The sequence below is a fragment of the Rhinoderma darwinii genome, chromosome 1, assembly GCF_050947455.1.
Source record: "Rhinoderma darwinii isolate aRhiDar2 chromosome 1, aRhiDar2.hap1, whole genome shotgun sequence".
NCBI classification, from domain to species: domain Eukaryota; kingdom Metazoa; phylum Chordata; class Amphibia; order Anura; family Rhinodermatidae; genus Rhinoderma; species Rhinoderma darwinii.
The window spans coordinates 417260035-417282767 of NC_134687.1; the positions used below are offsets into that span (position 1 = coordinate 417260035).

The 22733-nt window shown below is 42.9% G+C and overlaps 1 protein-coding gene across 1 annotated transcript; it reads left to right on the forward strand.

Annotated features, from left to right (window-relative positions):
* Nucleotides 1-235: 235 nt before the first annotated feature.
* On the forward strand, nucleotides 236-13190 carry LOC142761063 (olfactory receptor 6B9-like). Its single transcript, XM_075864285.1, has 3 exons — nucleotides 236-1139; nucleotides 7434-7475; nucleotides 12664-13190. The coding sequence occupies exons 1-3, from the start codon at nucleotides 236-238 to the stop codon at nucleotides 13188-13190; spliced, it is 1473 nt and encodes a 490-aa protein (XP_075720400.1).
* The last annotated feature ends 9543 nt before the right edge of the window (nucleotides 13191-22733 follow it).

Consider the following 22733-nt stretch of genomic DNA (forward strand, 5'->3'; position numbering starts at 1 on the left):
AATTGACACATGTCAGATTTGAAAAATCCTGAAGGCCAAAATGAGCTCGGTCCTAAAAGGGTTAATATACATCAGTTAATTCTTCTTCACTTTATCACATTAAGGAATAATGCAGTGTGATGTATTTACTTTATATTTATTCATATAGATAATAATGCATGGTGCAAACAAGAAATTATTCATGATCAATTTATTGAAGTCCTCCGGATATCTTGACATTTTTTGGGAGTAAACAATGAATGTGACAGAAGGTGTGAGTAACTTTTTTCTTTTAGGCTTCCCCACTAATAGGCCTATACAGGTCTTACTTTTCTTCATCTTCTTTTTAAGTTACCTTTTAACCATACTGGAAAACCTGATTGTCATTGTCATCATCTGGCATAGTCAAAAGTTACACAAACCAATGTACTTCTTCCTGGGACAATTGTCATTTCTAGAGATGTGGTATGTAACAGTCACAGTCCCCAAATTGCTTGCTATATTTCTATCAGAAAGCCGGAAAATTTCATTCACCGCTTGCATGTTACAACTTTATTTCTTCCTCTCATTGGGCTGTACAGAGTGTGTCTTGTTGACTGTTATGGCATTTGACCGTTATGTCGCTATTTGCAATCCATTACATTACATCAACACCATGAACTGGAATTTCTGCTATCTCCTAGCATTTGTTTCTTGGGGTGGTGGCTTTGTTATCTCCCTGATTAAAGTATACTACATCTCTCGCCTCACTTTTTGTTACCCTGCTCTTGTAAATCACTTTTACTGTGACATCTCTCCAATACTCAATCTTGCCTGTACTGACATGAGGATGGCTGAATTTGTGGACTTCATACTTGCCCTTCTAATTCTTCTCATTCCACTCTTGCTTACTATCATTTCCTATGGTTGTATTCTGACTACAATTATTAACATCCCAACGTCCAGTGGGCGGAAGAAAGCCTTTTCTACTTGTACATCTCATCTAGTTGTGGTAGTTATATTCTACTCAACTACTCTTTTTATGTACGCTAGACCCAGCAGAGCCGAATCATTAAGTTACAACAAACTAGTTTCTGTTATATACACAGTGGTAACACCCTTGCTAAATCCGATCATTTACTGCCTGAGGAATAAAGAAGTAAAAGAAACTATATGGAAATTTTTACTGAAAATATGATTCATTCCCATTCATTTACAATTGATGACGCTGTCCACTAACTTTTCCTCTGTCTTTATTGCACTTTGTATTTCTGACTACTCATAATTTGAGTATATAGGATCATATAGAAAAATTGTATTTAAAGGAAAACTCCATTCAAAAATAAAAACGGCATACATTTTGTGTGTGTTATGTAAACATTGCACTCCCAGAATTACTGATACAGTATGGTTTCAGCATTGTAGCAGCTCATGGCTGCTATCTCCATGATTTTTCCCACACCAGGAAATGTGTCATACTGTATGTTATTTACCTCTCTCTACACAGGTGTCAGTTGGCCGCTGTGTACATAGTAAAGAAATATTCGGCACACAAGGTGATGAAATTAGCAAATCTTTCGGTTTTATTTTATCAAAAATTGATGCCAGAGTTTTAGTGCGACGTTTCGGTTGTATATTAGACCTTCATCAGGCACTTGTACCTCCTGGTGTCTGGTTCATCCAGTCGTTGGCGCTGCGTATATTAGTAGCAGTTTACTGGTTTCTAATGGCGCAGTAAAATGAGAGCTAGAAAGGCTGCATCATGGACCCTAACCAAAATAACAGTAAGGGACATATCTTGATTCAACACTTTTAAAATCATGTAAGGTGACCCTATAGGAGTTTCACCGATGTAAGCACATCATTTACAGGTATAAAGTGAACAGTATTCAGGGCAATACAGTTTAAAGCAAAAGAATAATAAGAATTTTTTTTTAGACATCACTTTTTTATGAGTTTAACAGCCACAGTCAGCTGTAATTGAAGGGAATTATTTCCAATGGCTACCTTTGATCATTTAGATCCCCTCTATGCGTTAGTCTGCCGTTACAGGCATATAGAAAGTATCTGTCTTATAGCCATCTGTATTTTACTAAAATGTATGCAACTGTGTCATATGTTGGCTATGTCTTTCCATTGACTTTCATGGTAAAAAAAAAAAGAAATACTTAAAGGGGTTGTATAGGATTAGAAAATGATGGCTGCTTTCCTCTTTTTAATAATAGGGCCGTACCTGTCCACAGGTTATGTGTGTGTTATTACAGCTTAGCCCAATTCACTTCAATGTAGCTTAGCTACAATACCAGACACAACTCGTTGATAGGTGCTGTTCTAGAAGAAAGTAGCCATATTTTTCTAATCCTGTACAACCCTGTACAGCCCTTCCCAGAAATGGACGCAATTGGACCTAATGGTACATCAAGTGGATGGCATGGGCACATTCCGCTGCAATGGCCGGATTCGGAGATAACTCAGATCCTGGCCATATAACCCCTTAGATGCCTGGGGACAATAGCGTCCATCTGTCACCCCATTGGTGTCCACTGCTCCCACTATCACCCCATCAGTCTCCGAGACCCAATCGTGGGGCACCAATGGTATGCCATGGCAGCTGGTTATACTGAGTAGAGCAAAGTATTATATGAGCGATCAGATAACACTGTGAAGTCCCCTAGTGGGATTTTAAAAAAAAATGAACGTTTATTAGAGTTTTAGAGTTTAGCCTAGTAGATAGATCCCCCTGTGCCCCTGTGGCGGTCTCTGTAGATAGGGTCCCATGTGGCGCTCCCTGCAGATAAATGTAAATACAGCACCACAACAAAGCTTAGTACATATATACAGCACCATATATACATATATATATATATATATATATATATATATATATACACTGAGCTTTGTTCTGGTGCTGTATATATGTACTGAGCTTGGTTCTGGTGCTGTATATATGTACTGGGCTTTGTTCTGGTGTTGTATATATGTACTGAGCTTGGTTCTGGTGTTGTATATATGTACTGAGCTTTGTTCTGGTGTTGTATATATGTACTGAGCTTTGTTCTGGTGTTGTATATATGTACTGAGCTTATTTCTGGTGTTGTATTTATGTACTGAGCTTGGTTCTAGTGCTGTATATTTGTACTGAGCTTTGTTCTGGTGCTGTATATATGTACTGAGCTTTGTTCTGGTGATGTATATATGTACTGAGGTTGCTCCTGGCACCGTATCTGTGCATTAGCCGGGAGAGTTGTCGGGGCTTACTGTGCACACCGCACTGTCCTCTACCCTTCTCATGTGCACAGCCTAACTAAATGGGCTGAGCTTGCTTAGGATATTGAATGTGCCCATATCGGTCTATACGTAATGGGTGAGTTTAATATAATCTGTGGGTAGGTCTGTACGCTTATGTAATTGTATAAATAGTGTGGCAATCCACACTAAAGCATTCTGGACAGGGAATTTCTTTAATGTAGGGGGCATTTGGAATATCATAATGGTTTTATTTTATTATTAGAATTAATTTCAATGGCGTGATACACCGCAAAACACTGTGAACCCCGCATGTCTTTGTCCGAAAAACAGGGAAATTTTAATCCCACCCCTGCTTATACTTTACCAGGAGTCTGTGTTCCTCCCTCCAGCGGGGCCTACTGAGATGACGCTTAATTCCATGTGACCGCTGCAGCCAATCACAGGCTGTAGCGGCGGTCACATGGGATGAAACATCATCCCAAGAGGCCGGCCTGGATGATTTCAGAGGGCCGGCCTCCTGGGTTGACGCTTCATCCCATGTGACCGCCGCTTCACCCAATCACAGGCTGCAGCGGTCTCCTGGGATAAAACATCATTCTAGGAGGCCGTCCTGCTTGCAGGCTGGCTAAGTGCTGAAATTTTCCACAGCGTACATTCCGTGCGAAAAACTGCACCAAAGTTTGGTGTGGTTTTTCGCCCGGAATTCCCTGTGGTGCACAGGGTGGATACCCTGCGTGCTTTTGCACAGTGTACCTGCCCCATGCGAACTCAGCCTTAATGGTTCCATAAAAAAATATATGAACAAACCCACATAGGGCTACATCGAAAAAGACTAGACATATTTGGTAACATGTTATGTACGGTGAACGGCGTGAATTTAAAAAGCAAAATACAATGGCGGAATTGCTGCTTTTGTTCCATCCTTCCCAAAAAACAATAATAAAAGTTAATATATACGTTTTATGTAGCCCAAAAAGCTGCTATTAAAGTACAATTTGTTCCACAATAAACAAACCCTCATACAGCTACGTCGACCAAAAAAAAGTTATGGTTAAGTTAGTTTTTGCGATGCAAAAACGAATTTTTTTTTGCAGTATTAACACCAAAATAGGCTTAGTCTTAAAGGGGTTAAAGCAAAATACCACAGTTTAATAATACTTACCAGTTGAAATGTAAATAATAAGGTTCAAGTAATTCCGCAAATACTTTGCTACTGGTTTTGTATTGATTTTGTGTTATTTTCTCCATTCATACACATATCAAGAGACATTTAAAGTTACATTTTTTTATGGCTTTAGGATAGGACCTTTGATCGGTAAAAGCCCAGAAAACCCTTTTAATAATTTGTTTGATTCCTATGCTGTATAAAAGTAGTGTTTCTACTTTTTCGTATTTCAATCGAGCACAGATAACTAAAGTGCTAACTAAAAATATACCATCAGTTTGTCGGTTGGTTTTGGGCTCTGAACCAGGGTCGGACTGACCCACCAGAGCACTCGAGCACCCTTTAGTGGGCACAGGTTCTGACTTGATAATGGAGGGCTAACACATGAAGTCAAGCTATGGACATTCCTATCTGAGGCTGAGAGTAGGACAGATGTCGTGCTGCTACAAGTAAATTATGAGTCCTTATTTATGAAGTGGTCTATCTGTGTAATAACAATAGCAGTGTTTACAATGAAATTTAAAGGGTATGTTCACTTGCTGTGTATATATATATATATATATATATATATATATATATATATATATACATATATATATAATCTTTTCTTCTGGCGTGCAAAAGGTACTTCATTCTGACCCTGCTCTGAGTTTTTCATGAATTTAGTGAATTAATTGAATTTCAAACCTATACTACCCCACCCGTATTTCAAAATAAAAATAAAACAAAAACTGCATTACCTACCATTAAGGTTTTGTGGTTGGGCAAGTATGGGCTATTTTACAGCAGCCACACTCTGCACACTGAATATCTACACATTGGTCACAGCTATGCTGCACGAGGTAGAGCTCCCTGTACAACCTGTCCCTAATGTAAAGTGTGGGGTGTAAAGCATTGGACCTGCTAAAGAGGGAACCTACTGTCCCGGACACTAACTAGTTCAAAGCAGGCTGCATATACAGTATAAGTTTCTCAAAATGTTGGGCAAGTTGGAAAATGAGTAGGTGGCTAAATGAACAAGAGCAAATCACCTGAAGTTTGGCTTCTCTTGGGTCAGGACAGCTGTCATGGGGCGGGGTGTGGACCCACTGGGCCGTACTGCGTAGCGGGATAGCAGCTGGCCAAACAGGTATATATGCAATGTCCATAGTTCTGAAAGTGTACCTGAGGCAATGTAGACAATAGCGGTGGTTTCAGGCTAAGATGATGCTCCGGCAGTAAACAGACACCCGGCGGGGTGCGGCACAGTAGATGCAGCGGAGGGCACAACACGACTCCAACTCTTGAAGGCACAGAGTCACGGTAGCACGGGATACAGGGTACAGGCGGCAGGAACGGGAAGCACTGGCAACTGGAAAACACTTAGGAGACCATTTGCAAGGACAAACTAGGGTAACACAACAACGCTCAGGCAATGATTGAGAGGGCAGAGCCCCTCTTATAGTCCAGAGGCATTTTGGGCTAATTACAGCTATTCTGCAAATTTAGCGGCAGCCACATTCACACATCAATGAAAAGTTACTATAGTAACTGGGGCCTATGTAATAAACTACACGGGCCCCTGTTACTATAGTAACACAGTACTTACCCCTCCTCTTCCTGGAGCGCATCGGATGTTGTGACGTCACAGCGCTTTGCGCAGCGCATAATGTCACGATGCTATGCGCCGCGCACAGCGTCCTGACAGTTGATGCAGTGAGGACCTGCGGCCGAAGAGGAGGTAAGTTTAGTTTTATTGTTTTGCTGATGGGTTGGGGTCAGACACCCGGGACCCCCGCAAATCAGCTGTTTTGAAGGGGTTGCTGCCACTCGTACGAGCGCTACTTCCCCTTCATTCCGGTCACTTTCTCACACTGAATCGCCGACGCGGACGTTTCAGCGAATTCACAGTGTGAGCAAGTGAGGGAAATGAAGGGGAAGCAGCACTCGTACGAGCGGCTGCAACCCCTTCAAAACAGCTAATTGGTGGGGTGTCTGACCCCAACCCATCAGCTATTGATGGCCTATACTGAAGGTAGGCCATCAATGTTTAAACCTTTAAAGCCTGTATCTAAGCCTAAAGTGTGTTAGGCTTAGATACAGGGTCCAGCTTATACTGCATAAGAATACTGTCTGCTCGACCCTGTATCTAAGCCTACATTAGGCTTAGATACAGGGTCCAACAAACAGTATCACACATGCACATGGGCCCTGTATCTAAGGCCCTGTTCACATCACCGCCGCCCTTCCGTTGAGGGTTTCCGTCTGGTTAACCCCTCAACGGAAAGGCAAATGGAAACCTTAGCTACCGTTTGCATCACCATTGATCTCAATGGTGATGGAAACTTTGCTAAAGATTTCCGTTTGGGGGGGATATTAATTTGTATCTATAGGGGGCTGTGTGTAATGCTCTCTATGGGGGCGGGGATGTGTGATATCTACAGGGGGCTGTGTGTGGCGCTATGTATGGGGGGGGGGGGTGTAATATCCACAGGGGCTGTGTGTGGCACTATGTACAGGGGCTGTGTGTGGCACTATGTACAGGGGCTGTGTGTGGCGCTATCTATGGGGGGGGGGGGTGTAATATCCACAGGGCCTGTGTGGCACTATGTACAGGGGACTGTGTGTGGCACTATGTACAGGGGACTGCGTGTGGCACTATGTACAGGGGGCTGTGTGTGGCACTATGTACAGGGGGCTGTGTGTATGTGGTGTTTTACAGTGTGTGGTATTATTATATTCAGGCACGCAGTCTTTTGTGCTATTATATTTAGGGGCACAGTATGTGGCACCATGATAACTTTATTTTTATTTATAGGTGTGGAAATGTTGGTAAAGTGAGGAGTCGAAGACATCTGAGTGGCAAATTCTGCAGAAATCAGTCATGGCCGGGAGACGTCGTCATGTGCTATGGACCGGATGGAGAAGAAAAGAGGAAAAAAACTACTAGAATCTGAGACGTCGTCACATGTGAGTCACTAGATTTATAGAGAATCTGTCACCTCTCCTGACATTTTTATTATAGGAAATCCTTGTATTTCACAAAAAGTCTTTCTGCAGTCCAGGACTGATAGACAATTCCCCTTGTCAGGAGGATGTGTCCCTGCACAGTGTGATACTCTCAGTATGTAGGGACACAGCCCTGTGACAAGGGGAATCCATAACACCCATTTGTTAATGCTTGCCCAAAAAGGTAGTGTTAAAAATAGTTACGGCGCGGCAGGGCAGCGGTGCGCAAGGGGGGCCCAAGTTTGGATAACAGCCCAGGGCCCATTGTCTACTTAATCCGCCACAGGATATATATTCTGGTCCAGAAGCATTTGGAGAGTGACACAATGTTCATCATTTAGAAACCGTGCACCACCCCAATGTATTTGAAACAAAGTGTAAACTTTCAGATTGAATTCAAGGGGTTTAATAAAAATATTGCATTAGCCGTATAGGAATTGCAGACATTTTATACATAGTCCCTTCATTTTCCCAGGCTTAAAAGTAATTTGTCAATTGACTGGCAAGTAGTTTGATGTTGAGCATGGCCTGTTTCCTCATTATTTCATGACAAGTTAAGGAGATTAAAGGTCTGGACTTGAGATGAACTGAAATTTATTTCAGGTCTGATTCAACCATCAGATTCTATTCGGTTCGAATAAATTTGTAAAGTTGAAAGTGTCCCGACTGCCCTGAAAATTTGCGCATGAAACTCTGAGGACTTCTAGGAGTGTATCCAACTCCTTCCAAGCTCTTTTAACCAGTTCAGGACTGGGCTATTTTGAGCCTTCAGGACCAGACACCGTTTAGCCATTTTTAGCACGCGTTAGTTAAATGGCTATAACTTTTTTATTTGTTGGGTTAGCGACGTGATTTTTTAGATGTTTTTTTCTGTAGACAATGCAGGTTTCTTTTTTATCATTTTTATACACATCCTTTTTGCTATTTAAAAAATTTTAGGCTTAAAGTTTGAAATAATAGTAAAAAAATAAGCTTTTTACTTTTCAGCTATTCTTTTTTCGTAATAACATAGTTTTACCCGAAATACACCTTTTATTTGTGATCATCATTGTCTACTGTAAATTGTAATATATTACATGTCTATATTAGGGTTTTTGGGTCCGGGCTAGCGTTACGACAATGAATGGCGGGGGGGGGGGGGAGTTTTTTTTGGGTGCGTATTTTATGTGTATTATAAATTTTTTTGCACTTTACTTTACTTTTATTTTTTTATTACTATGGTCTCTCCCTCAAAGGTCAAAAAAGACCTTTGGGTGACTTTATATATATTTTTTCTTTCTTTTACACCATCTTTTTCCACTGTAACTGGGGCTGCACAGGGGAAATCAGCCTTCTCATAGTAAATATTGTCACTAATAGGGTTTTGCTGGGTCTAGTAAGACCCAGCAGCAGTCTGCCACTAATGGCACCCGGCGATCAAGTGACCAGTCACATGATCACCGGGACCAATAGAGACAGCGGCGCAGCCACTGCCTCTATTCCTATACACAGCGCTCATTGATCGCTATGTAAAAGAGATCGGAGAAGACAGAAGCAGCGAAAGCTGCTTCTATCTTCTCCTCAGGGACCCCGGCAGTCACTGACAGCCGGAGACCCGACATTCAGCTGCCCGATCGCTCGGGCAGCAAGTTAAAACCTGTGCCATAAGTAGTCTATGGCACGGGTTTTAAGGACCCTGACCGCTGGCCGTAAATACACAGCCAGCGGTCTGGAACCAGTTAATGCCAAAACATCATTAGTAATGTCAAAGTGACAGCAACATACATGGCTATGGGTAAACAGATGGTAAACGGTGGTAGCCTGTTTAAAAACACACTGCACTGTTAGATTTTTTATGGTTTTCAAAATAATAAAACTGTCCAAAAATAATCCTTTTTGGGTGGCAAATGCCTACTAGTGTTTATACACGCACAGTGGTATCGGAAGAAGCAATGGCTTTTTAACAAGCAGCCCAAAAATTATCCATTTTTGAGAAGTAGTGACAGGTTTGGTTTTATTTTAAATAAAAAATATATATATTATCGACCACTTTCACCGATACATCCAGTGACAGTGTACATGATCGTCCTGGCAAGTGTAGAATCAATGACCTTTTACTCTATTTATTGGGAAAAATTGTGACTTGGACACAGACTGATGTATAATGGCGCTGCATAACTGGTTGATGCAGAATAAAATGCCAATTTTTGGTGGCACTATTATTAGCAATTAGATATATGCAAAACAATAGGTGACATCATGTCCATGACGTCTGGATCAGCAGGCAGCAGCACGCTATCAGCAGTATGATTTAAATTTAAATGAAAAACTATTTATTTGAAAAACAATTGTCATTTGGACAGAGACTGAAGTATAACGGCACTGTATAAAAGCTTGACGCAGAAAAATACGGCAAGATTGGTATCACTATTAGAGATATGCAAAACAATGAGTGATGTCACCAAGCTATCAGCACCATAGTTTCTTCAAAAACCATAGCAAAAATATGGGCTTGCAGCACTAAAATGATTGTAACTTGTTTTGTATCTCCTAACTGTTCCATAAAGCCAGAAAATGCGCTAATTATGTTGCTCTCCTTTTTGGCATCCACTCTGTTTTCAGGGGCGTCTACTTTCCCTCAGCTTTCTGCCAGCACTGTCCGTGCTGAAACTTCCTTTCCCTTACTTCCCAGGATGCATAGTGTCTCCCTTGGGGAGGAAGCTCATACATTGTCCAATAAGATGCCGCTCCAGCTGTAAAACCCCTCCTCTCTGTTATTGCTGCATGTCTTATGAGAGAGAAGAAAACTGCAATGCCTACAAGGAAACGCGGCCACTTCCTGTAATCCGTCTAGTGCTCCTGTTGCTAGAGATAGATTTATCTTGACAACAGACAGTGGACAACAAGTTATACAGAAGGGAGACACCGAGTGGCCAGGACTTTATAGCGATTTTTCAATAGGAAAAATTTTTTGGTCAATAAAGTATGTTGCATTTTTGTTTGTAGTTACATCGCCCATAATATGGGAACAAGTTTGTTGAAACGACAGTGATCATTTAAAGTAAAATCTATTTATTTGAAAAAAAATTGTCACTTCAATTATGATGGCGCTATTTAAATGCTTGACGCAGAACAATATGACAAATTTTAGTGGCACTATTAAATATATGCAAAAAAAGGAGCGATGTCTTGTGTGTTTCAGAAGGCAGCGGCATGCTTTCAGCACTAGGATTAATATTATTAAAGAAGATTTGTAAATGATGTGATGAAGATTAGTGATTCACAAATGAATGTAAGAATTTTATAGCTGTAGCAGCAATCACTTACAGAAATTCCTGCCTGTGCCTGCCTAACTAACACACTAACACTGACTGACTCCTTTCTCTCTCTAAAATCTATCTCTCCATCTAATTGTAAATCTAATTAATTATTATCTTCTCCTCACTATATAACACACTCACTGACACTAATCTACTATCTTTCTGCAGCATCATTTCTTTGTTGGACAGTTTATAGTGACTATGACTCATATGACTGTCATCCACTGAGTAATCAGTAACTCACATCCTATACCCTTCATGACCACACACCAGAGATTGGAGCAGCACAGCAGAAAAGAGACCTCTCATGGGCCAAGTGGGTGCAAGCCTCCAGAAATATGACTTGAAGATCCCACAGTCATAGAAAAATTGGAAAGGAGACGCCACTGCTGAAGGTCTGTGTACAAGAAGTGGAAAAGCCATGAGGAACATTCCACCACATAGGAAGTAGAGCCAATACAATTTCTGGTGGTAAACATTTCCCCTATAAATGTATCTCCTATACAAATGTCTTTACTTAGTAAAGGTCTCTCTTTTTGCCCAGTCTACTATGGACTGGTGTCATTTGGACATTGATCGACAGTTGTTCTTTAGGTCCCTTAAAGGGAATGTGTCACTAGGGATTTTTTTTTTCAGTTAAACCGTTAGTATATAAGTGATTACACATTGTTTTCATTTTTTTAGTTTTTTCACAAGTCAGGAAATATTATAAATTCGATTCTAATTTATAACATTTCCATGTGCTGGTCACTAGAGGGAGCAATTCCCAAAATTGTAGCATTGGCAATGTGGTAAAGCAACCTCATTGGTTTATGCTGAAAATTTGGGGTAGACACACTCGCTCTAGTGTCCTCACACAATCCCCCCTCCCTTATCCTGGCTAGTGCCAGGAGAAGGAGGGGGTTGAATCTTCGAAACCTCCTACACTGTGTGCCGCCATTTTCTGAGCGAATGCATAGTTTAGGAGGATTAGATACAGTGGTAATCAGACAGTATAACACGAACATAATACACACATCACATACACAAACATAACTTACCTGCTCCTGCCGCCGCTGCCGCCTCCGCTCATATACCTTGCGTCTTCGCTGCCTTGAACATATGGCCGGAAGCCGCGACCGGAAGTCCTCATCTTACTGTCCGGCCGCGGCTTCCGGTCCACATGAAAATGGCGCCGGATTTCGCTCTGCCAAAGACCTCTGGCAGCCCCCATAGAGAAGTAAAAGTAAGAATAAAGTAAAAAGTAACACACAAGAACACAAATAAATAAAATGTATTTTAATATCAAACTAAAAGCAATATTACATTAAAAAAAAATGTCCGTGACACCTTCCCTTTGAACTTAAAGGAAACGTGTCGCGAATTAAACCTTTTTTTTTAAGTAAGTTACTTATTTATATTATATTTTTACGTTTTTTGCTGTATTTTTTTTTCTTTCATATGGTGGAAAGTATTAAAAATTAAATAATAATTTGACATGTTTGCCTATGTTGGCCACAAGAGGGAGTACTTCCCAGAATTACAGCAAGGTAAATAAGGCAAAGCAACCTGACTCACAGCTGCCGTAAATGTGGGAGGGAATTTCACCCCCCCTCCTACAAGCCAGGAAAAGGTGTCTTCAAATTGCTAAGCAGTGTCCGGCTGCTATTTTGGGAGTGATTGTACAAATGGCAGCTGGCAGAATCTATAGGACCCACCAAAAGGCTAAGGGTATGTTCACATGCTTACCAAACAAAGGGAAAACAGCTCCTGATTTTCAGCCATTGTTTAATCAAACACGCGTTTTTGGCCCGTTTTTTTACGGCCGTGAAAAATTAAAGAAAGTCAATAAAATATTTTATTAAATAAAAACATAATTTAATGTAAAAAAAAAATCATGACACTCTCCCTTTAAGGTATGGTTTTCCCAACAACAGACATCAGGCAATATAGTGATACCTAAGACCCAAGAGTTATTTTTGAAAAAGTTTTGGTTATACAAAAAAAATGAGTTCTTACCTCCAGGTAAGTCTGATATTTTAGAAGGTTTCATTACCTCTGTTAAGAAAGATACACATCTGTTGAGAACTAAGTTAGACTCTCAGGGTGAGCACTTGGTGCATCCCAATTTAATAAGGGATGAAATGATAGCATTGCAGGAGCTGGTCCATAATGACGATCTTGTCATAAAACCCACTAATAAAGGGGGTGTTATTGTTATTATGGACCGGCTGATGAATGTTGGTGAACTTAAAAGACAGCTGAACGACTCTGAGGTATATAAGAAAGTTAATGGAGATCCTAAGTTTAATTCTATTAGGAGATTGAAAGTGTTCATTGATAAAGCTTACGCTACAGATCTTATAGTTACCCCTATCATATATTGTTTGCCAAAAATACATGAAGACATGAAATTTCCTCCGGGGCGCCCCATTGTGTCAAGAAGGTACTCATTACTCAGTCCTTCAGCTGTTTTTCTGGATAAATTATTGAGAAATCTGGCTATGGAAGCTAAATCCTATATAAAGGACACTACGGATTTTTTTGTCTAAAATCCATGACCTCACTGTACCAGAGGGTGCCATTTTGGCATCTTTTGATGTAACATCATTGTATACTTCTATTAGTCATGAGAGAGGGATTTTGAGTGTCAAGAAAGAATTAGACTATACCAGTCATACAACAAAGTGCAAAGAGTTTGCCCTAGGACTACTATATGTCATTCTCACCTGTAATTATTTTTTATCTGGGTCTGATTTTTTTTTGTCCAAATGAGAGGCATTGCCATGGCTCCAGTGTGGCCCCGACATATGCCAATATTCACATGGCGGACCTCGCAGAATCTGTTATCTATGTATCCCACCCCTTCTCTCAAGAATTGGGTTGGTGGCGATACCTAGATTACATTTTTTTAATTTGGACAGGCAATCTTATTTGACTTTATGTGAATTTTTTTCATTTTTGAACATGGTGGATCAGGACATAACAAACACCATGGTGTGTTCTACTGAGACAATACCATTTTTGGACACCACGGTTTATATTAAGGGTGATCGATTACTCACAGATTTATCTGTGAAACCCACGGATTGCAATAATCTATTAAGATACGACAGTCAGCACCCACACAACATGATCAAATCCTGTAATGACGGGGTAGGGAGACAGACAGGTGAGCCCTAATCTACGCGCCACTCAGTCCTTGCCTACTTGCACGGCCCGTCCTAGGCGACGGCGTACAACTGGGCGACGGTCCCTATGCTCAATATGTGCACGACAGACCAACAGACAAGGGTACACAGAAGCTGAGGGAAATGGGGCAGTTGCCCACGGCAACACCGTGAGCAACAGGCGTAGAGAACGAGCTGAGTCAAACCAGGAGTGAACGAGGTACCAAACGCAGAGCAGGTGCGTAGTCAGTAAAGCCAGGGTCAAAAAGAAGCAAGGTCAATAATAATAGCAGGAGCAGCAGAGCCAGGAAACAGGATAGAATCACAGGCAAAGACAAGCAGGAAATGAAGGTATAAATAGACCGAGGGCGGGAGCTAGAACCGTCTGGCCAGGCTGTGATAGGTTCTCCCTCTCCTGAGCCTACCAGCCTGAGTGGTAGCAGATCGAGTCACTCTATCAGACCTAGGAGCAGGTGCAGACTGATTAACCACGGGCGTCTACACAGAAGCTGTGTCTGGCAGATCCTTTACAGTACCCCCCTATTATGAGGGGCCACTGGACCCTTTCTAGGTGGACCTGGCTTATTGGGGTACCGAAGATGGAACCTCCTGAACAATACCCCAGCGTGAACATCCCGGGCGGGTACCCAAGTCCTCTCCTCAGGGCCATATCCTCTCCAATGGACCAGGTACTGGAGGGAGCCTTGGACCATCCTGCTGTCCACAATCTTGGCCACCTCGAATTCTACCCCTTCAGGGGTGAGAACAGGGACAGGAGGTTTCCTCGAGGTAGCCAAGGAGCGTTTCAGGAGGGAGGCATGAAACACGTTGTGTATTTGAAAAGACGGTGGTAACTCCAGTCGGAAGGAGACAGGGTTAAGGACCTCAATGACCTTGTACGGCCCTATATACCGGGGAGACAATTTTTTGGACGGGACTTTAAGGCGCAAATATTTTGAAGACAGCCACACCAGATCCCTGACCACAAACAAGGGGTTAGCAGAACGTCTTCTATCTGCCTGAGTCTTTTGTATGATCTGGGACGCCTCTAGGTTCTTCTGAACCTGGGTCCAGACTGTGCACAGTTCCCGATGAACGACATCTACCTCGGGATTATTGGAACCACCAGGTGAAACGGAGGAGAACCGTGGATTAAACTCAAAATTACAGAAAAAGGGGGAGACCCCTGACGAGTTGCTGACCCGGTTATTAAGGGAAAACTCGGCGAGGGAAATTAAGGAGACCCAATCATATTGACAGTCAGAGATAAAACACCTTAAATATTGTTCTAGAGACTGATTAGTCCTCTCGGTTTGGCCATTAGTTTCAGGATGGAAGGCCGAGGAGAAGGACAGATCAATCTCCAACTTTTTACAGAAAACTCTCCAAAACAATGAAACAAATTGTACCCCTCTGTCAGAAACAATATTGACAGGAACCCCATGGAGACGCAGGATGTGTTTGACAAACAAGGTAGACAACGTCTTAGCATTGGTTAGTTTCTTGAGGGGCACAATGTGGCACATCTTACTGTGCGGTCTACTACAACCCACACCACCGACTTGCCTTGAGATGGAGGCAGATCGGTGATAAAACCCATGGAGATATGGGTCCAAGGTCTCTGGGGAATGGGCAAAGAACATAGTAAGCCCGCTGGTTGGGACCTGGGAGTCTTGGACCTAGCACAAATTTCACAAGCGGCGACGTAGGCCTTAACGTCTTTAGGCAACCCAGGCCACCAATAGTTTCTGGCAATGAGGTGCTTGGTACCCAGGATGCCTGGATGCCCAGATAGTGCAGAGTCATGATTTTCCCTGCGTACCCTTAGCCGGAATTGCAGGGGAACAAACAGCTTGTTCTCAGGAAGGTTCCCGGGAGCTGAACCTTGGTCAGCCGCAATTTCGGAGACTAAGTCAGAATCAACAGAGGAAATGATTATACCCGGGGGCAAAACACAAGCAGGATCTTCCTCCGAAGGAGGGCTGGCCATGAAGCTACACGACAGTGCATCAGCTTTAATATTTTTAGACCCAGCCCTATAGGTGACCAAAAAGTTGAATCTAGTAAAAAACAACGCCCATCGAGCTTGTCTCGGGTTTAGCCTCCGGGCAGATTCTAGGAAAACCAGATTCTTGTGGTCGGTAAGGACCGTTACCTGGTGCCTAGCCCCCTCCAGGAAGTGGCGCCACTCTTCAAATGCCCATTTAATGGCTAAGAGTTTGCGGTTGCCAATGTCATAGTTACTCTCAGTGGGCAAGAACTCCCAGGAGAAGTAGGCACAGGGACGGAGATGGGTGAGGGACCTGGTACCCTGGGACAAGACAGCACCCACTCCCACCTCGGAGGCGTCAACCTCCACGATGAATGGCTCCATTTGGTTAGGCTGAATCAGCAATGGGGCCGAGATAAAGCACTTCTTAAGGATCTCAAAAGCCTGGACCGCCTCCGGAGGCCAGTGGAGGAGATCAGCACCTTTGCAAGTAAGATCCGTAAGAGGCTTAGCGATGACCGAGAAGTTAGCAGTAAATCTCCTGTAATAATTAGCAAACCCCAGGAAGCACTGTAACGCCTTCAGGGAGGCAGGTTGGACCCATTCAGCCACAGCCTGAACCTTGGCAGGGTCCATGCGGAATTCATTAGGAGTGAGAATTTGACCCAAAAATGGTATCTCCTGCACCCCAAACACACATTTTTCGGTTTTAGCAAAGAGTTTGTTTTCCCGAAGGACCTGGAGCACCTACCTGACATGCTCAATGTGGGAGGACCAGTCCTTGGAAAACACAAGTATGTCATCAAGGTACACTACAAGAAATACCCCCAGGTAGTCTCTCAAAATCTAATTTCTGAAATTCTGGAAAACCGCGGGAGCATTACACAACCCAAAGGGCATGACGAGGTATTCGAAATGACCTTCGGGTGTGTTAAACGCAGTCTTCCACTCATCCCCCTCTCTGATGCGGATAAGGTTATAAGCCCCCCGAAGATCAAACTTAGAGAACCATTGGGCCCCCTGAACCTGATTGAAGAGATCAGGAATCAAAGGAAGGGGATACTGGTTCCTTACAGTGACCTTATTCAAGTTTCGGTAATCGATGCACGGCCTAAGACCACCATCCTTCTCCCCTACGAAGAAGCCAGCACCTACCGGACACGTAGAGGGGCGAATGTAACCCTTGGCCAGGCATTCATGGATATACTCTCTCATGGCTTCACGTTCGGGACAAGAGAGATTAAATATCCTACCCTTAGGGAGCTTTACTCCTGGTACCAAATCGATTGCGCAATCGTATTCTCTATGAGGAGGTAACACTTCGGAGGCCTTTTTAGAAAAAACATCAGCGAAGTCTTGAATAAACTCAGGTAGAGTGTTCACCTCCTCAGGGAGAGAAATAAAATTAACAGAAAAACATGACGTCATGCATTCATTACCCCATTTGGTAAGATCCCCAGTATTCCAGTTAAAAGTGGGATTATGCATCTGCAACCAGGGAAGGCCTAAAACCAAATCGGACGATAATCCCTGCATCAACAGTACAGAGCACTGCTCCAAATGCATGGAGCCAACAATGAGTTCAAAAACATGGGTATGCTGCGTAAAATAACCATTAGCAAGTGGAGTGGAGTCGATACCCACTACCGGGACAGGTTTAGGCAAATCAATAAATGGCATAGCTAGAGACAAATTCCACAGACATAATATTATCAGAAGACCCTGAATCCACGAAGGCCCTGCTGGTAGCAGACCTACCCTCAAAAGAGACCTGAAAGGGAAGCAAGATCTTATTAGGTTTCATATTTATGGGAAATACCTGTGCGCCCAAGTGACCTCCCCGATGGTTCTTCCGGCTGCTTATTCTTATGCCTAGGACAGTTGTTCACTTGATGCTTGTCATCCCCACAGTAGAAGCAGAGACCATTCTTCCTGTGGAGCTCTCTACGTTGTTGGGGAGACACGGAGGCCCCAAGTTGCATTGGTTCATCCGAGTTTTCCGTAGAAGAACGAAGCAACGGAACCTCGGGAGCCATCATGGGGGAGCCAGAGGAGAAAGCACAAAAACGTTCAAGTCGTCGTTCCCTGAGACGTCGGTCAAGACGTACCGCTAAAGCCATAACCTGATCTAGAGAGTCAGAAGAGGGATAACTAACTAACAGGTCTTTCAGGGCGTTCGACAGACCCAATCCAAGCTGGCACCTCAAGGCAGGGTCATTCAACCGAGAAGCTACACACCACTTCCTAAAGTCAGAACAGTACTCCTCAACGGGTCTCTTACCCTGAGGTAAGGTCAGCAGCTGACTCCACGGCAAAGGCAGTCTTGTCAGTCTCGTCATATATGAGCCCGAGGGCAGAAAAAAAAAGATCAACAGAGGAAAATTCAGGGGCGTCAGGAGCCAAGGAGAAGGCCCATTCTTGGGGCCCGTCCTGGTGCCGAGACATAATTATACCCACTCGCTGGCTCTCAGAACCTGAGAAGTGGGGCCTTAGACGGAAATAAAGCCTACAACTCTCCCGAAAGGAGAAAAAAGTCTTCCGGTCCCCAGAGAACCGGTCAGGCAACTTGAGGTGGGGTTCAAGAGGTGAGGTGGGGGGCACTACCAGGGTGGCATCATGCTGGTTGACCCTCTGAGCCAGGGCTTGGACCTGTAGGGAGAGGCCCTGCATTTGCTGAGCCAGGGTCTCAAGGGGGTCCATAGTTGTGTCAGGGACCAGGGTAGAAAAGGTATATGGGCCTGTGATTATGTAATGATTGGGTAGGGAGACAGACAGGTGAGCCCTAATCTACCCGCCACTCAGTCCTTGCCTACTTGCACTGTCCGTCCTAGGCGACGGCGTACAACTGGGCGACGGTCCCTACGCTCAATATGTGCATGACAGGCAAACAGACAAGGGTACACAGAAGCTAAGGGAAATGGGGCAGTTGCCCACGGCAACACCATGAGCAACAGGCGTAGAGAACGAGCCGAGTCAAACCAGGAGTGAACGAGGTACCAAACGCAGAGCAGGTGCGTAGTCAGTAAAGCCAGGGTTAAAATGAAGCAAGGTCAATAATAATAGCAGGAGCAGCAGAGCCAGGAAACAGGATAGAATCACAGGCAAAGACAAGCAGGAAATGAAGGTATAAATAGACAGAGGGCGGGAGCTAGAACCGTCTGTGATAGGTTCTTCCACTCCTGAGCCTACCAGCCTGAGTGGTAGCAGATCGAGTTACTCTATCAGACCTAGGAGCGGTGCAGACTGATTAACCACGGGCGTCAACACAAAAGCTGTGTCTGGCAGATCCTTTACAAATCCCTTCCTTTTAGTCATATGTTAAGGATTAAGAGAATTGTGGATGATGAGCCAAGGATTTTGGACCAGTTAGATGAGATGGGTTCTAAGATTGGAGCTAGAGGATATCCTGACAGATTGGTTAGGTCACAAATTGAGAAATTTACATGTTCAGATAAAAGTGGGAAGAGAGATACAGGGAGCATAAAAGAGAAATGTATACCCTGCGTTACTACATACCACGAGCATAGTCAACAGATCTCAAAGGTAACCTGTAAACACTGGCCCATGTTGGGTAATTTTTATGATATTCCTTCCGAGTGCCACCTCTTTTCTCATATAGGAGATCTCTTAATTTGAAGGACAGATTGGTGAAGAATGACATTGGTCCTAAAGAAGGTTGTAGACCGATAGGACAGAGCACAGCTAAACGCAAGGGTTGCATTCCTTGCCTTGGTTGTTCTAATTGTGGTCTTATGATGAAGGGTGAATTCTTTACACATCAGGAAACTGGTAAGGTGTATAAGATACAACATTTCCTTACCTGTAGGTTCGACTTCATAATTTATGTTATAGTGTGTCCATGTAAACTATTTTATGTAGGAGAAACAACCATTGAATGTAGACATAGTTTGAATAACTATAGATCTACGATTAATACAAGTAAAATTGGGTTACCGTTACATGGACATTTTTGTAAGGCAAAACACAGGGTTAATTAGCTGCGGTTTTGGATTATTGATCATATACCACGTTTTAGGTGGGGAGGTGATAGGGGCAAGGCTCTCGAAAGAAGTGAGGTTGAATGGATCAGTAAACTTCACACTCTACAGCCCAAGGGGCACAATGTATACTATACGCTAAAGGCATTTGTGTAGGATGTAATTTCTTGGTGAGTCGCTCCATCAGGAGACCCTTTGGGGTCACTACTTTTAATATATTTAATTTTAGTCCTCAGTGTAGTATGCATGAAGTATTGTTCATTTTAATGTGGATATGTACTTTATTAATAACTGCACTTTATATACACTTAAAATACTTTTTGTATTATATGTGATTAATTAGACTTTTTTTCATTTTTTCATGCTTGTACTATAGAACGTCATTTGTTGGAGATTAAGTGATTGTGAAACCGGACACTCACCCAATATGAAAGACACAATATTGAGCCACTGTTGATTGTGATTATGTGAATAAAACGTGTTGCATTTGCAGAACAATTTTTTTTATGTATGATCACATGTGAACTATTTCCAGTTATGGGAGGCTAGACAAAACAGACTTATATATGGGATTACGTAATGACTCGAGGGTACTAGAGTCATAGTTTTAGCCATTTAGATCAATAAATTCTCATGGCGAAGTATGCCGTATTATGACTTTTTAAGGTCGGTGCTTGTTGACCCCATTAGGGTGAGTGGATCCCTTAACCCCTTCCCGCAAATGGGTATGACTGTACGTCCAGATTGCAAGTGCTTTACCGCAATCGGGCATACAGTCACATCCTGGCTTTAAACTGTCACTGTGTTAAGTGACACGTTGACAGCGTCCTGACCGCAACTGTTAGTGACAGTTGCCGGGGAGGGACTCACTGGCACGGGACCATTCGGAATGGTCTCGTGTCAGCATGTGCTGTGATTGGCCAGTCAGTACTGACTGGCCAATCACAGCATAGGAGGCATTATTCACAGGCATTATTTACAGGCTGTTGTATGTAAGAGCTTGTCAGAGTTGGTCGTGTTAGTGAAGTGAAGAGAAGTGGAGGAATTGATAAAACTCTCAGATCTGTCCAATTTCTGCCCACTGACCAGTGATCACCATCTTTGGTGCCCACTGGTCATCTGGTTCAACCACCCAAAGTGTCCTTCTGTGACCTGTGCCCAGCCATCACTTGTCACATCACCTGTCGAAGTACCCGGTCGCCATCGCCCTGCTGTGTCCCTAGATTGCCCACTGTTCCCTGTTAGGTAGCAATGCCACCTGTAATCTAGATTTTCTCCTAGTAGGTAGGGTATCCTCACTCATCAAATACAGTAGGGTAGCTGGTTGCCGGTCCGTTCTCTTTGCTCCCTTTGGAGTAGCGGTTTATTTTTTTTGGTTAAAAAAAAGTAAAAATATATAAATGACAAAAAAATACCCCAATATGGATGGGCAGAAGGATTTTTACAGCTGAGGAAGCATATGAAATACACTGCTCCGATACGGACAGCGAAAGTGAAGGTGAAGCAGTTATTGCTCTCATCTTTATCCGTATCAAGCGACTCTGAGTCTGCACCCCACCCTGTCAGCGCAGAAGAACCATAGGTCTTGCACTGTCCGAGCTGACATGGGTAGCTGCGGACAATTATACCCCCCAGGTACCTGAATTTACAGCCCACTCAGGTATTCAATTTCACACTACAGGGTTCAGCTCCATAGATTATTTTAAACTTTTCTTTCTGATACCCTTTTAAATTTAATGGTCCAGCAGACCAACCTATATGCGGATCAGTTAATCTCCCGGAACCCAGACTCGTTTTACGCGAGAGGCCAAAGTTGGAACCCCACAAATGCAGTGGAATTAGGGAATTAGGGAAGCTTAGGGGCCTATGTTTAAGCTTTGGTCTTGTCAAAAAGCCAAGTATTAGAGACTATTAGCCCCCTATATTTTATATAATATCCCCCTTTACTGCAAAATTATGAGCAGGACACGATTTGAAGCTATCCTAAAGTTCCTGCAATACAATGACAAAATCACTGCCCATCCCCACAGGACCCAAGTTTTGTTAGGCTTTATAAAATTAGACAAGTAATTGCTCACTACTGCCAAAGTTTTTCCCAAATTTATACCCTCCAATAAAACATTGCAATGGATGAGTCATTAGTTAGCTTCAAATGTAGACTGAATTTCAGGCAGTATCTACCAAATAAAAGAGCCCTGTACGGCAATAAACTTTATAAGTTATGTGAAAGTGCCAGCGGTTATACCCACTCTTTTAGAGTTTATGAGGGAAAAGACTCCCATAAAGATCTCCCAGAATGCCCCCCCCCTTCCTAGGAATTAGTGGAAAGATCGTATGGGATCTTGTCCATCCTTTGCTCGGAAAAGGATATCATCTATATCTGGACAACTTTTAGGCTGGGTTCACACGTCCTATTTTCAGATGTAATGGAGGCGTTTTACTCCTCGAATTACGTCTGAAAAAACGCTCCTAATACGCCTACATACATCTGCCCATTGCTTTCAATGGGAATTACGATGTTCTGTTCCCACGAGCCTTTATTTTACGCTTCGCTGTAAAAAAACGGAGCGTAAAAAGACGCTCCGTAAAAAGAAGTAGCATGTCACTTCTTGAGGCTCTTTTTGGAGCTGATTTTCCATTGAACACTATGAAAAACACCTAAAAAAATGCCTCAAAAAACGTCTGAAAAGAAGCCTCAAAAGAAGCTCCAAATTTCATTCTCAGCTTCAAAAACGCCTGAAAATCAGAGGCTGTTTTCTCTGAAAACAGCTCCGTATTTTTCAGACGTTTTTTGTTAAGCGTGTGAACATACCCTTACAATAGTCTCCCATTACTAAAAGTTCTCTTGTCCAGATCCACATTGGCGTGCGGAACAATCCGCAAAAATCAGAAGGGCCTCCCCACAACTTTGCTGGGTCAGATACTAAAATTAGGAGA